This window comes from Syngnathus typhle, linkage group LG3 (genome assembly GCF_033458585.1).
Source record: "Syngnathus typhle isolate RoL2023-S1 ecotype Sweden linkage group LG3, RoL_Styp_1.0, whole genome shotgun sequence".
Classification (NCBI taxonomy): domain Eukaryota; kingdom Metazoa; phylum Chordata; class Actinopteri; order Syngnathiformes; family Syngnathidae; genus Syngnathus; species Syngnathus typhle.
Window position 1 is genome coordinate 4213865 of NC_083740.1, and position 14965 is coordinate 4228829.

Consider the following 14965-nt stretch of genomic DNA (forward strand, 5'->3'; position numbering starts at 1 on the left):
TCCGAAATTTATTTGAGCTCATCTTGGTGGCAAAAAGCCAAATTGATATTTTGAAGTACCCGTGATGATTTTTTTTTTCCAGATTTCCAGGCTAACTGTATGGACATGATTGGTCTTAAAAGCAGCGATGACACTGCATCGGGCCTAGGGGGTGCTATAGGGCCGTCAGAAATCTCATGGAAGTGGGCGTGGCTATATTGATGCGCCGCAAGGGTAGGTAAACGCTCAATGATTTCTCCCAAAAAAATGATAAAATTGGAAATACTACCTCGTATCAAGATGGTAATAAGTGAGAAGTGTACTTTTCGATCAAAGTTTGTGCCAATCTCCATCAATTTTAGCTGCCAACACTTTTTCTTGTTTCCGGTGCGTGTTGATTCATGACCAAAAATAATTTGACAATAATGACACAACGATTTTGTGAGATGATAATAAAAGCTTTTAATTGGTTGAAAACCTCTTAGTTTTTATATCCATACACACACATTATATAAACAAACATTAGGGTACAGAAGGCACTTACATTAAAAAATCAAGTTAAATCATGGTTGCTGTTATTAAAGACATTAGATGATAGTTTCTGGGTATTAAGAAGTATCGTTTTTGACATAGCACCATTGGCAACCTTCGAGCATTTCACCTGACATACAACGTAGCAGGATTTGTATCTACATTAGAGTAAAAATATTACCAAAAGTAATAATGCCCACCATATATATATTTATAAGACTATAAATTAAGCTGTAAGAAGTTTTGTTGTTGTTTTTCCCCCCTGTCCACACCTGTTTTGTCTTTTTTTTTTTTTACATTTTAGGCTTTGTGGTGTCAGCAGCTTGCCAGTCCTGATACATCTCCACCAAACGGTAGGCCTCTCGCTGTCCGGACAACAATGCACCATGGGTAGTGGAATAGTATTTGCGGTGGGTAGCCTCGCCAGCAAACAAGAGCTGCAGGGCCTGTGCAAATAAATGAGAGATTTAGTGCTAAGATGACATCCGTGTGAGTGTGACAAATAGTATTTTAATGCCGAGTTGTTGTTTTTCCATGACATGTTCTCAGTGCAATGTTTTCTAACAAAACTTACAAAAATAAAATAAAAAAGAATGTCAACAAGTTAGCAACTGTTACCGGAGCCTTGGTGCTGTTAGCGGAAGGCAGTGGCATGGCTAGCCTCTCAAAGTCTCCGCCACTGGAGCCTACCCTGGTATAGGAGTAGGAGCCTCGAAAGTATTGGTTGCTACCCCAGGAGGAACGCAGGATACGGCGGGGCTTTGGAATGTCAGGGTTCCCTGAAGATAAAGACTATTAGCATCATCAAAAATGTATTGATTAAAATCAATTAGTCAATCTCTCCTGGCGCTGGTATATGCTCACTATTGAGCTTGACTAGGAAGAGAAGTTAAAAAAAAAAAAAAAAACTTAGGTGAGCTAATTAATGACAGGTGTTGAGTAGTTCCTCTTTCTTTGCTCTCAGCCTATCAGAACGCGTGTTACTCCATTATCACCTGTGTCATCTCTTTGAGTCGGCCATTTTGTTTCAGTTACATGTAGAAATGGCAGACCACATGTCAAAGAAGGCTTTGCTCGCCAAAGGTGTACCCATAACACCACCTTAACTCATCTGGTAAGCTAGTTCATTATTTTTTCAACTTTCTGTTCACTAAAAGTAATTTCAGCCAATAATTTGAGCCAGTGTGCTTACACGTATGATTACTTTTTAGCAACAAGGCATGGTATGATTCTGGAAAAAGAATTCTTAGCGGGAAAAAAAAACCTATGCTTGGAAAGAGCACAATGGCACCTTCATCAACAACATTTTAAAAGAGCTTACTCTTGAGACCTGCTACCTAGTGTACATTTTGGGACCCAGGACAAATATTTCTTAAATGTTGGAGCTCGGGATGGAAAATGCAGGTCATTTTCTGCAACATGCATTTTACATTTTGAAGTTCTTTACCCAAACCTGTTAGACAATATTTTTGCTTACGGTCAACAATCAACAGAACGTTCCGTGTTTCCAGTTCCATGTAGGTTGTGCAAATGAGATGACTCCATCAAGAATGTAAATATTTTGACAGCAGTAAGATTCATTTTCGGTCAAGGACTCACCCAACAACAAATGCTAATGGGCTTTTCTGACCTGTAAAGTGCCTGAGTAGCTCTGTGCACGTCTCGGCTACAGTTTCATCATCGCAGCGCTCCATACAGAGAGCCTCCTCGCCACAGATCCAGCCGCTCAGCATGTAGCCGTAGCGTTCCGGAGGGTAGAGCACGTCGAAGCTACAGATCTTCTTATACCACAGCTCCTCGGGGTAGGTCATCTGCTCAAGCTGGGCCTCGTCTTCCCACACAAACTGAATGCTGTTACACTCGGGACTCCAGAACGGCTCGGCGTACTCCAAGAAAATCTTATCTGTGGTGCTGATGCCCAGCTTCTCAATGGCTAACACTTTGTCCTCAGGTAGAGAAGGTGAGAACATGGCCTCGTGGTTGTGCTTTAACAAACCTAAGGAAACCGTCACGATCACGTGGTCGGCCATTATCCACTCTTCGTCTTCGCACTCCACGCAAACGGGGTGCCCGGCGTCGAGGGTCTTTCGATTGTGGTTGTTGTTCCGGTTTGTGTCGTCCCGCTGGGCCGAGTAGTTCCAGTGGATGCAGCGGACTGGTTTGTTGAGGCAGATGGTGTGAAGGGGGATGTCCCTGGACAGGAGCGTCACGATCTTATTGAAACCTGTGGGAATGATGTAATGCGCGCCGGGGATCTCTGTCCACTCGCCAAACTCGCTCAGAGACACCTCATCCATGTTGGGAGAGCTGCTTTCGCAACTTTCAACCTAAAAAAAGACATTTGACAACATTTCTTAGTGCATGGTAGGAAGTTATTAAAAGAAAAGAAATACTAGCTTTGAGAAATGACAAGTTGTGGTGAGGCCACATTTCCATGTGTGCAAACCTTGAGGTACTGCTGAAGCATGGACAGTTTGAGCTTCTTGGTGCTTTCGGAATCATCTGGGTCCATTGTAATCCGCTTGCGCACGACATCTCGCGTATAGATGCCAACGCTGTTCTGGCTTTCGGCGCCGACGGGCTTCCCGTGTTGGAAGAATTCCTGAGTCTGCTCGTACACCTAAAGCGAGACAGAGAGTCATCACTTTGCAAAAAGAGGAAGAAAGATGTACAGAGGTCAAACAAGGAAGACAACCACAGAAGTGAACCCAGATTATCTTCTGTCCCTCGAGCCGGGCCTCCACTGGTGAACTGGAGTCACTCACAGCTGACATAGTGGATTTGAAAAGTCTACACACCCCTTTTGAAAGTTTTTTGTGATAGAATAGATCGAGACTATTTTACAGAAGTTGAGCTTTCATTGGAATTGACAGTTTTGTTTTCCTGCTTGATTACGAGTTCCGCTTGTACTTGCCCAGACCAGATTGAATCTTGGCCGAGGATCACACCCATTTATGTCTCTTGCCCTTGTAACTCGGGGAAGTTTAGAACAATGTTGTGATGAAGGCAGAGTTGGACAGAAAGGTCAACTCTGACTTTTTTATTTTTGTAATGACTAGCACGGAAATAGTATGTCTGACAAAAATACTGCTGTGCTGACATCGGCACTTATTTGTAATGTTTTTTTATGGCTTTCCAAACATGCTTGAAGCCCAAAAAAAAAAAAAATAACGCCAGTCCATGTTGACAGCCTGGTAATCTGTTATAATCTCATTTTGATGGTTTAGTGTGTGATGTTTGCTAAGAAAATAGACCAGCGCTAAGGGCAAAATGTCAACAAAGAAAGCGTAGTGTGTGTGGTTGTGATATTTGTGTCACTGTTTTCCCAGATGTGTAGTACACCCGCACCCATGATGCAGAAAGAAGGGCTCTATTATTTGTGAAAAACAAAGCCTTGACTGTCATTTAGGCCTTGTTCCGCAAGCAAGACAAAGATGTAAAATTGGGCTTTTATTAGATATTTGGGGCAGGGACAAGATATGATAACTTGCGCCATGGCGTGTGTTTATCGGTGGAGCGATCAGCTTGGTAACGGTAAAAACAAATGTGCATTGTTCAATGTTTTTGTGAGGGCACTGTGGTGGGGGGGGGGGGGGTGCATTAAGCGTTGGCTTGTGCTGTATTGGTGCTCCAGTAGCTGTTTTTTATTTTGATCTATTGTCGCACTGTGGAAGGAGAACACAAAAGGAACAATTTTAATTGCCTTAGAATCGTCGATCGTTTGTTTCATGATTCGCAATTAAGTCTCTATCACCAGTTGAACTTATTACAGCTAAAATTTCCTTGTACTGTTTTTGTATGTTCATTCATTTGATTTCTTCCCGACCTGTGCTTTCAAACGCATGCGTCGACTGAAATGCATGAGACTCCAAATGATGTCAATTCAGTGTGTGAATAAAATCTTCCGACCAAATGCTTTTAACGTGGCAGCAGGGGAGATGTTACTATTTAGGCAAGCGTCGATGACATAAACCGACTTAACGATTCAACGTTTAGGTATGATTCCAAGAACTTGGGTTCTCTGACCTCATTGTAGAGATCACTGAACTCCTCCACGAGGTCTTTGGGGATCCTCTTGCCAACATTGGTCAGATAGTGCGCGACACCGTTCTTGCTGTACAAGCTGATGCGCCCGACGCTCGTCTCGCCATCCGCGGTGTGCTCCAGCAGCCCGTTGTCCTCGGCCAAGTGGTACACCGGGTTCCCGGTGCCGCCGTGGATCCACGTGGCTCCTAACTCCAAAGCTGTTTCGCCTGCAAGACAAAACGCAGCAATAATTTTTGGGGAGAGAGAGAGACGCTAACGCCGATCAGACCTCATCCATTTACAGTATAGTGTTCCAGACAGATTTAATGTCGCCCGAGGCTCGACTGAAGTTATTTGCTTTTGCAACAAAATTGTGTTTCTGCTATGAAGCAAGAACAAATCAATAAAGTATATGCAGTAAATATTAGCGGTACTCAATACTACTTTATTCTAAGATAGATAGATACTTTATTGGATATTTTAGCAATTGTTCTTGAGTAGTCACCGATACCAAGAACTGATACCACTAATACTTTTGATACCAAAGGTTTGCCCCCAAAATTTAAAATTTGCATAAAATTAATGACGATGTTCTAATCTTCAAATTTCTATTGACTGGTGGGCCACATTTTGACATTGCCAGTACCTACACGGTGAAATAAGCCTGATGTCAGCACCGATACCGATACCAACATTAATTGGTTAGACAAGATCTGCCTTTTGTCAGTATGGAGCCATATTTGTTTTTTCTCACCGTGCTTAATACTTTGAACTCTCCCGCCGATGTGGTCTAGGGCTTCGAGGACTGTGACATCAGTGAAGCCCCTCTTGAGCAAGACCTTGGTTGCAGCGAGTCCGGCCAAGCCAGCGCCGATCACGACTACTCGAGGCTGCCGAGGAGTGCGCAGGCCGCTACTAAGGGGATCATCAGCGCCGTCTGAGGAGATTTCACAACTTTGCATGCCGTCCAAGCTCCTCTGCAATTTGGGCTGTATGGAAAGGATGAAGAAAAGTTTTGACTCAGCTTGAGTCACAAGGTAAGTGCCGTCCGCAATCGCGTCATCTGGTTTTCGCAATCTGATGACAAGTCAGACTTTGAGTATGAGGAGTTCAAAAGGGGTTCGGTTAGAATTTCCATTTGAATTGAAAGACAACACAGCAAGAATGAAAATCAAATGTTTCTCTTTTCAAGACGCGAGACTGACTCATTAGCATGCAAGGTGCGGGCTGAACACGAGCTGACTGAGTTGAGAGTCACACCGCGTAAATTTGCAGAAGCACCTATTTGACATTATTTTCATATGGGCGGCAACAAGAGCACATATGTGTTAACCATGTTTATCTGAACACGTGATATGGCGCTGTTACCATCTACCGGGATGTGGGTCAGCCGCCGCATGGATTTATTGAGCGGTGGTCGTTTTTATGGAAAGAATAATGCAATTAAATGAAGCTATTTGGTAATTTTGCTTTGGCTTTTTGCTCCAGACTTGTGGATATTTTAAACGGAAACTTATCAGTTGGTGCCAGAAGAGGAAGAGGGTGCCAAAGTAGTAGACGAAACAAATGGTTGAGGAGATATATTGACAAAACATTTGCTGCTGCTTTACTTAAATTTTAAAGGCTTTTTTTTCCTGAATCTGTAGACGTAAATGGGGGGGGGTTGGAGATTGGATATACTGTGTCCCATCATCCAGCTCCCCAGTTGGATTGTGGTGCCAGACTCACTACTGCCTCCACAGGTCACAAACTGTACTTTGACGTAATTACGCAATCTAATTACGAAAATACTTCTTTGGGATGGTTCAGTCGTGCTGGGTCTCAAACCCAAATGAGACATACGTAATCCTCGGGAATTTTATGTTGGTCAAACTTGGACCGACCGGGTAATTTATTTTACTGAACTGAAAAAGAGATGCTAATCTGTTTGAAGAATGTATATTCGGTAATGAGTGAAGCTGACAGAACCAAAAGCAACCTCTCGCTTGTAATTTCGTGCTTGGTTAATACTGCCGCCGCACTCTTTACACCATCACGGCAGATTAATGTGTGGGCTGGCCTTGGGTGGATCGGGAGCTCAGGGTGAGGTGGTGTAAGGAGGGTGGGGGGGTACCACTGACCTAGAAATGGCACTCTACAACACATCTGCTAGTGGCCTTTTGATTTTTTTTTTTTTTCTTCGAAGAGCACAGTCAGCCTTTTTTACAAGTGACCTGTCCCCCATCTCTCCCATTTTTAATTCCAGCTGCATGCACAGTCACATCTGCGGTTATTTTGGAGACCCCGTTTGTACGACAACAAACATGTCCTTCGCTGCATCGAGCGAGAACACAAAAAAAAAAAAACCCTCTTAATCTCAGCTGCTTTGTGTCAAAGGTTAGACATTCCACACTTTTGCCCTAAATGGAATGTCATGTAAATACACAGACATGTGTGGAATAAAACACAAACATGTGTGGAATATTTCTTTATTGTAAAATTACAACTTTATTCTCATGAGGGTTGGGGTTTTTTTTTGCAACATGTAATTGTATTATGTCTGAGTGAAGTATTCAGTTAATGTAGTGTGGCTGAAACTGAAAAATCCTTTAAAATCCATCTGAATTGTTTGACATTATACATCACACTTTTGATGATTTATGGGTTCATAACTGATTTAGCAATATTCTTCCTTTGCTTGGTTTAGCAGTAATAACTAAGGAAAGGCGACTAATACTACAATTACTAGTACCAATATCAGGCCGATACTAGCCTTATTTCAAGGTTGAATGCTGACACGAAAGGCAAAATAATAATAATAATAATGCATTGAGTAAGTTTCTCTTCCTAATAGATGCTCTGGCCATTTAACACATCATCATTTCAAGATTCAAGATTTTTTATTGGCCATGTTTGAGTATGCCAAACAAGGAATTTGACTTTGGTACATCTCAGCCTCTGTTCAACATTTAGGTGACTAACAACACTCAGGACATGTGTTTAACATTTGTTTTTATTTATTACTATAAAATGTTAGATATTTGCCCAAGTGATACTCACTGAATAAAGAACAATAATCAGCAGCAGTAGGCATGAAAACGTATCAATCATTTATTCCAAAGAACAGCAATAAATTAATTGTGTCCCAGAAAAACAATAAAAATCTGACCGTTGTTATAGACTAGTAAGGGTGGCAGACAAGTGCCACGTAGAAACTGCGGTGCCACAGTGGCTATGGACCACCAACACAAGTGCACTGAGATTTCCCATCATCAGCACACATAGCATTTTGTTAAAAAAAAAAAAAACTGACAAGAGAAACACTGCGCGTGCACGCCGATCCAAACAGTTAAACAACTTATTTTTCTAAAGTAAAAACACGAGTGTCATCAATTTTCTACTCAAAATTATTGAGTATTAGTAATATTATTATTAAATATTTTTGTGTGTGACACCGTTGTTAAAGTGCAGACGGACGATAAACAAAAAGAGCGGTTCTGTTTTTTTTGTTTCTGTCAAGTGACACGCTGGTCGCGAGGGGGGGGGGGGGGGTGTTATGACAAGCGCTCGTGTAGTGTTTCAAGCCGGCGGACTTACCCCGAGTGTCTCGTCGTTTTGACGCCGCTAAAACGTCGGGCTGTGGCACCGCCGGCTCGCCTTTGTGCCAATGGTTTGCCTCTTCACCGGCTCCGCTAATATATGTATGCGTGCAAACCAGAAGCAACCAGTTTTGTGCAGAGTCGCTGCTGCCTCATTGGTTGTAAACAAGTGCGCGGTGACGTCACGGACCCGCCCACCGCGCGCACGCTCATTTGCGTGCAGCAAACACAAACTAAACCCCTGCCTCGGGACTTTAGAATAGATGACATGGAACATATCAAGGAGAACTAATAACAATTTTACTGAAAAATAAATCTAACTTTGGTTTTGTTTTGCATATTAAGTTACAGCTGTAGATTACTAAGAGAGGATCCCTGTGGGATACAGGTCAGGTCAGGTCAGGTCACTGATACCAGACAGAGAAGCAAAAGTTTTACTGGCCTTTGGATACTGAATCAATGTAGTGCTATATCCTTAATGCCAACCTGCCATCCAAGATGACCCAATAGTGTACTATAGTCTTGTCAAAAGTTTCAACTGGACCAGAACTGCATTATAATAGGGGCGTAAATCGCGGGTTTTGTCACGATACGATATATCGATACAAAGAATCACGATACGATATTTGCCGATATCTTAAACCCTGCTGTGATTCATTCACGATACATCACGATATAGTGCTCTACGATCGATACATTTTTTATTTATTTTTAAATAAAAAATATAGAACAATATCCTGATTTATAACAATTCATACGCAAAATCAACAAGGTACTGCAAACTCTTTATTTAGGAAATTACAAGAGTATTGTAGTATACAAAGTAGGGGTGTAAATCGCGGGTTTTGTCACGATACGATATAATATCGATATAAAGAACTACGATACGATATTTGCCGATATCTTAAAGCCTGCTGCGATTCATTCACGATATATCGCGATATAGTGCTCTACGATCGATTTTTTTTTTTTTTTTTTTTTTTTTTTTTTTTTTTTTAAATAAAAAATATAGAACAATATCCTGATTTATAACAATTCATACGCAAAATCAACAAGGTACTGCAAACTCTTTATTTAGGAAATTACAAGAGTATTGTAGTATACAAATTGCTTACTTTAACACTGAACTTTGATGTCGTGTTTTTTCTTTAAATGTGCAGCGAGATTTGTGCTCCCTGAATATTTGATCACCGCATGGCAGGATTTACAAACTGCACGTGTCTTGTCCGTTGAGCCATCTTTTCTTTGGAATCCAAAGTGCTTCCAAAGAATGACTTGAAGCCTAAAGGGGAGCCAATTTCCTCGTCTTTTTGGACACGAGCCATAGCACCAGCCCAGGAGCCGCGTACTAGTTGTCGACTCCCCTTTCATGTGCAGCAACGCCGCGCACTGCTCCCTGCTCCCGGAAAGAGGAAGCAAGCAACAATGAACTGGATTTCAAAATAAAGTCGCGTCTAATGTCCGAGGTCAAACACGGCGATATAAATCGATGTTTACCTTTAGCATCGATGCCAATAAATCGTAGAGCATTATATCGATTAATCGATGTGTATCGATGTATCGTTACACCCCTAATACAAAGCGCTTATTTTAACACTGAACTTTGATGTGGTGTTTTTTCTTTAAATGTGCGGCGAGATTTGTGCTCCCTGAATATTTGATCACCGCATGGCAGGATTGACAAACTGCACGTGTCTTGTCCGTTGAGTCATCTTTTCTTTGGAATCCAAAGTGACTGCACGTGTCTTGTCCGTTGAGTCATCTTTTCTTTAGAATCCAAAGTGCTTCCAAAGAATGACTTGAAGCCTAAAGGGGAACCAATTTCCTCGTCTTTTTGGACACTAGCCATAGCACCAGCCCAGAAGCCGCGTACTAGTTGTCGACTCCCCTTTCACGTGCCTGCTCGGCTCACAACACAACACGCCGCTCACTGCTCCCGGAAAGAGGAAGCAAGCAACAATGAACTAATGTCCGAGGTCAAACACGGCGATATAAAGCGATGTTTACGTTTAGCATCGATGCCAATAAATCGTAGAGCCTTATATCGATTAATCGATGTGTATCGATGAATCGTTAGACCCCTACATTTATAACCTCAAGGAGAGCTATGTATCAAATGCTTGACAATGTCCCAAAGTTCAATGCCAACCGTTGCTTGAAAACGACTGAAATTACCTGTGGCAATGAGAAAATTGGATGTCGTGTTTGATATAATTTTCTCAACTAGAACAAATCCAAATCTGTACAATCACAATAGGTGACGTTTCAACTTTGTTAAGGAGCAAATTGTACGGTTAAAAATCCTCAGAATTTGTTTGAGCTCAGATGTTTGGCTGTATTTTAGTGTTAGTACATATGTTAACATAGCTGTCCTTTACAACCAAAAAAAGGATTCATTCTAAACTCCTTGGAATTTCAGCATCACGGCAACTGGGTTTGCCCCTTGCTCAACCGTATGCAAAACATGTTTACTGACTACCAACATTTCAGCATAAACCACATTTTAACAAAGCTTGTTTGTCTAATACAAAATAGATATGAGATAAATAGATCATTGATAATAGATCGGTGATAGTTCCATGCAGTGTCATGTTAAAGTTAAAAACTTTTTATTTTGCGTGGTTAAGATGGAAACCCTCCAGGAAGTAGACTGTTGGTGTTTTCTTTGGCCATCTTAAATTGCTTTGGCTAAACCGGTTGAGTCATTCATCAGCAGCAAGTCATGATTGCATCGTTGCACATCTAAGATGTTACCAGACTTAATCTGGGTGTGACTATGGAATCACTATTGAATATTATCTCGCTTGGTTGCCTCCCATCCTGTCATGGGAATAGTTTGGTCTGGCCTTTGTTACAAGGACAGTCGTCCAGAATATCAAAGGTTTTGTTTGTAAACGCTTCAGGTAAAAGACAATGGGATGATTGTATTAGGCTGTTTATTTTCGTATCATCGGTGTGCAGACCTAATGCAAATCAGTTTAGTAAGGACAGTAAATATACAGCGCATATTATGCTCGTGTAGCTCCTCGCTAACTAGCCAGCTAGCTTGTTTGATTAGTAGCATTTTTGGCTAAAGCCAAACGGTAGCAGCAGTTTTACTTTCCGAAGCATCGTTGACTAAAGCCAAACATTGGCTGGGATTTTACTTTCTGGACTTGGTTTTGACATTTCTGGTCAAACATCACAGAAAAAGTTGCTTAATTCTTGTTATTTTTATCTTGTATAGCTGTATAACTGTTCACTTAATAATCATTTCATATTCTTATTGTGGCAAGGCACATGAGTGGAGTAGCACGATGTTATGTTTTGATCTTCCATAATATTAAGGAGAATACCGCTGGTGGTAAGGAGCACACTTAGTGTTTACAGTTTACCAAACCTCGAGGCTGCATTCGAAAGGTCAACTAAGGTCATTTTACTGTTCAAGATACTCAGCGATTCTTCAAAGACAGAATTATGTAATCCCAACACTGTGTAGTCCCTGTTTTTAGGGGGATGATCACATGCATCTTTGTTGTCTCCATTACGTCACATCCAATGTGATGTGGGCCGGCACATGAATTTGCATGTGTTCCCTGCATAATTGGAGTGGAGAGAAATGCAATTGCCTGATTGGTGCAAATCTTGGATCATGAGAAAGGCTTCACAGAGAGTTCACATTGTGAGTCTGCCCAGTGTTGGCTGACTGTATTGTCCACACTTTCCCCACCTCCCTGTCGCACTACACAGCGGCGAGGGAGAAAGTAGCTTTTCATTGACGTTTTCAGAAGCGGCGAAGTCACTCAGCTGGCTCAAAGTGCCAGTCATGACCTCCAGCTATTCCCCAGCAACCAGAAACTTGCACGGGAGGTCTCGAGCGGATCACTAAGTACACCGCCGTAATCGGTCAACAATTAATGACGTTTTTCTTCCGGTTGAGCTTTTTATTCTTGTGAGATTCCGTTTGCCGTCGTGTTAAGGTATTTGAAGACAGTGACTGTATTTTCCGAACCCTCTTAAATGTGATTCCCAACTTCCACCCATCCATTTTCGACTGCTTATTTAGTGTTTATAGACCAAGCTTTTATTTACCCTATTGAAAAAAAACAATGAATCTGTAAGACAAGACAAGTTGATTTATATAGCCGTTGATGGCGCATTTTTAATGGCTTCCAGGATTGCGGTTCACAAAAATCGACAACATCCCCTATCAAGGATTTTTCTTTCCTTAAGAGAAAATGGTGGGTAGAAACCTTGAGAAGGAATCACAGGTAGAGGGATCCACTTCCGGGCTGCAATAAACGAGGGCCAAATGGGAATTTTGATAACTTACGATACCATAAATTAAAATAAATCAACAGTATGGGATGTTAAAATCTATCTTGAAAAATGTTAGTCCACTTTTGCATTTCAAGGCAAATTTTAATTTTATTTTTGGTGTAGTTCTCTACACAATTTTCCTGTGCTGTGTCTCTCTCTGTGCAACCTTTAGTATACATTTTTAATATTTAATTTTGGTGTAATTGTCTACAGCAGTTTCCCGTACTCGCTGTCTCTGTCTGTGCAACCTTGAAGACAACCTCTTTAAACTAGAATGTCACTTCCCTTCCTGAGGAAAAAGAAATGAGCTCACCAGCAGCTGCAACATTGTGCCAAGGACATTACACACGCCTCAGCATATCTGGAAAAAAATCAACTTCTCATTGGAGCGCAAGCATACAGTACATAATGCAGGGATGTTATCATGCATTTGTGTCGTCGGCCTATTTGACTCATTCTCCTTCTGCGAACCCAAGTCATGCTCAAGGCCGGCCCAACGATTGCACAACATAGCTCAGAATTCTGAGATCAGTTATCGTTTCTCAACAAGGAATTCTATTTTATTTATCCATCTTAAATCTGTCTCTCTTTTCCCGAACAAGTTCAAAAGTCTCTTTCATCTGAAATCCCATTTAACTGCGCTTTGAAAAAAAAAAAAAAAGGCACTCACTGCAAAAGAGCAAAAGCTTAATGATTGAGTTGGGATGGAGCAAACGGGAGCAACATAGTGAACGTGGGTTATTCAATAGGTAGCAGGCAGAGATAGACAGACATGAAAAAGGAGGATGCAATAATAAATATAGCTTCCTGTCTTAACTTTGGCCTCAAAAGGGCAGCAACAAAATAACAAAATATGTCCTGGCCCACTGTATGCTATCATCCGGTAGTGCGACAGTGGAGATGTGGAGGTGGGGGCGGACATCGGCGCCTGCTGCGTGCGTACACGTAGACTATTTTCGAAGTGCAGGAAAGGGATGAGTGGCCACCACCCTGGTGCTGTTATTGTGAGCGGCGCAGACAATGCAAGCCATGATTGAATACGCAGAATAGATGAATCTGGATCAACTGTTAACAATTTTCAAAAACAGGCCAAAATAGACAATAGACTGACAAATATATGTAATGATGTTTACATCCAGATGTGTTAAACAAATCTGGACAGAGCACCTGTTGTTTGAAACCACCTATTTTAAATATGAGCAAAAGCATGATCAAATGAACCTAAAGTGAATGATGTTTTATATTTGAAAACACTACCGAAAAAGATGTCGCAAACCCTGACAGGGGCTCGACCGATTCGAATTTTGAGAAAAATTTCCCCAAAAAATTGAAAGCGGAAAAAAATGATGACCGATTCATCCGCAAAAGTTTTTTTTTTTTTTAATACATACCAATTTACCAAATATATATATTTTTTTCGACATTTCAAACAAATACATGAAGCTATTGTATTTGACTGTTATGCAATATTTTGGCATTTGGTAATAGGTTTGCTTTTTAAACAGAATGCTCTGTTCTGGTTTGCATGTTCTCCCCGTGCCTGCTTGGGTGTTCTACGGGCACTCAAGCAACCCCCGTGGGGACAAAGCGGGATGGATGGATGGATGGATGGATGGATGGATGGATGGATGGATGGATGGATGGATGGATGCACAGTTCTGCCCACTACCGTAAAGAGGCCTGGCTGTAGTTGCCTCTGATAGTGACTGAGAAAACAAAGGTTTCTCAACTTCTATTACATATCCACTTGCGCCCCCTCGTGTCATAACAAATCACTGCACTGGAACAGCAGCGTCATAACGTATCTGTCTCAGCATCTGAGTGCAATTAGGCTTTATCGTAACATCCCTCGCTAACTTTGCGGATCATTCATCGCGGCCTCGGTACATTGCGGATTTAAAATAAAAAAGGATGAAAACTGAGGAAGTATGGCACAAAGGCCTCTACGCCGCCTCCTGCGGCTACCTCAGCTCTATCCGAAGTTGCCCGCAATGATCCAATGCCCCTAGCACAGATCTGGGCAAACTAGGACCCACGGAGCCGTTCAATCCGGGCCCGCCAAAACTGAATCAATTGTGTTAGAACACTTTTTTGGGGGTCATTTCCCCCTGCAGTGACTGCTTTTCCCCAGTAGATGGGGGAAAGGCACTGAGGTGTTGGGAACGGTTCTTCTTAATATCAGCGTCGTCGCTGATCATTTTTTGGGTGATTTTTTTTTTTATGCTGTTAATAAGAGCATTTGTTTTCAAAAAGTATTTTTCGAATATCCATGCTTTACTACCGACTAAAAGCCAAATACCTTTATGCAATGACCGTTACACGTCGTTTGTATTACTTCACACAAACACGCCATCCGTCTGCTGCTGGTTACGTTACTGAAAACTGCACTAGCCCCAAACAGTAACAGGACTTGCAAGAGAAAACCACCAGCACCCGCTCGTTGGTGGATGGAGCAAATGTGTTCAACACTCAGCTGACGCAATGATCGTCATTAAAGCCCGAAATGTGGCCGCCATTTGTGAATGAGCTCATTCAAAACAAAGATTGACGAC

The 14965-nt window shown here is 41.8% G+C and overlaps 1 protein-coding gene across 1 annotated transcript; it reads right to left on the reverse strand.

The window, feature by feature from the left end:
• Positions 1-416: 416 nt before the first annotated feature.
• smox (spermine oxidase) lies at positions 417-5498 on the reverse strand. Its single transcript, XM_061273517.1, has 6 exons — positions 5291-5498; positions 4537-4763; positions 2957-3130; positions 2141-2837; positions 1129-1289; positions 417-956 (listed from the first exon to the last, which is right to left on the reverse strand). Exons 1-6 carry the CDS (start codon positions 5496-5498, stop codon positions 804-806), a joined length of 1620 nt encoding a protein of 539 aa, XP_061129501.1. The 3' UTR covers positions 417-803.
• Between the last annotated feature and the right edge of the window lie 9467 nt (positions 5499-14965).

Bases quoted from the DNA above. Each gene is read 5' to 3' on its own strand.
- smox (XM_061273517.1), bottom strand. From the start codon at position 5,498: ATGCAAAGTTGTGAAATCTCCTCAGACGGCGCTGATGATCCCCTTAGT. The intron at 3,131-4,536 runs GTCAGAGAACCC...GTCTCGCTTTAG, and splicing joins TCAGTGATCTCTACAATGAG to GTGTACGAGCAGACTCAGGA. The intron at 1,290-2,140 runs GTCAGAAAAGCC...CTTTATCTTCAG, and splicing joins GCTACTCAGGCACTTTACAG to GGAACCCTGACATTCCAAAG.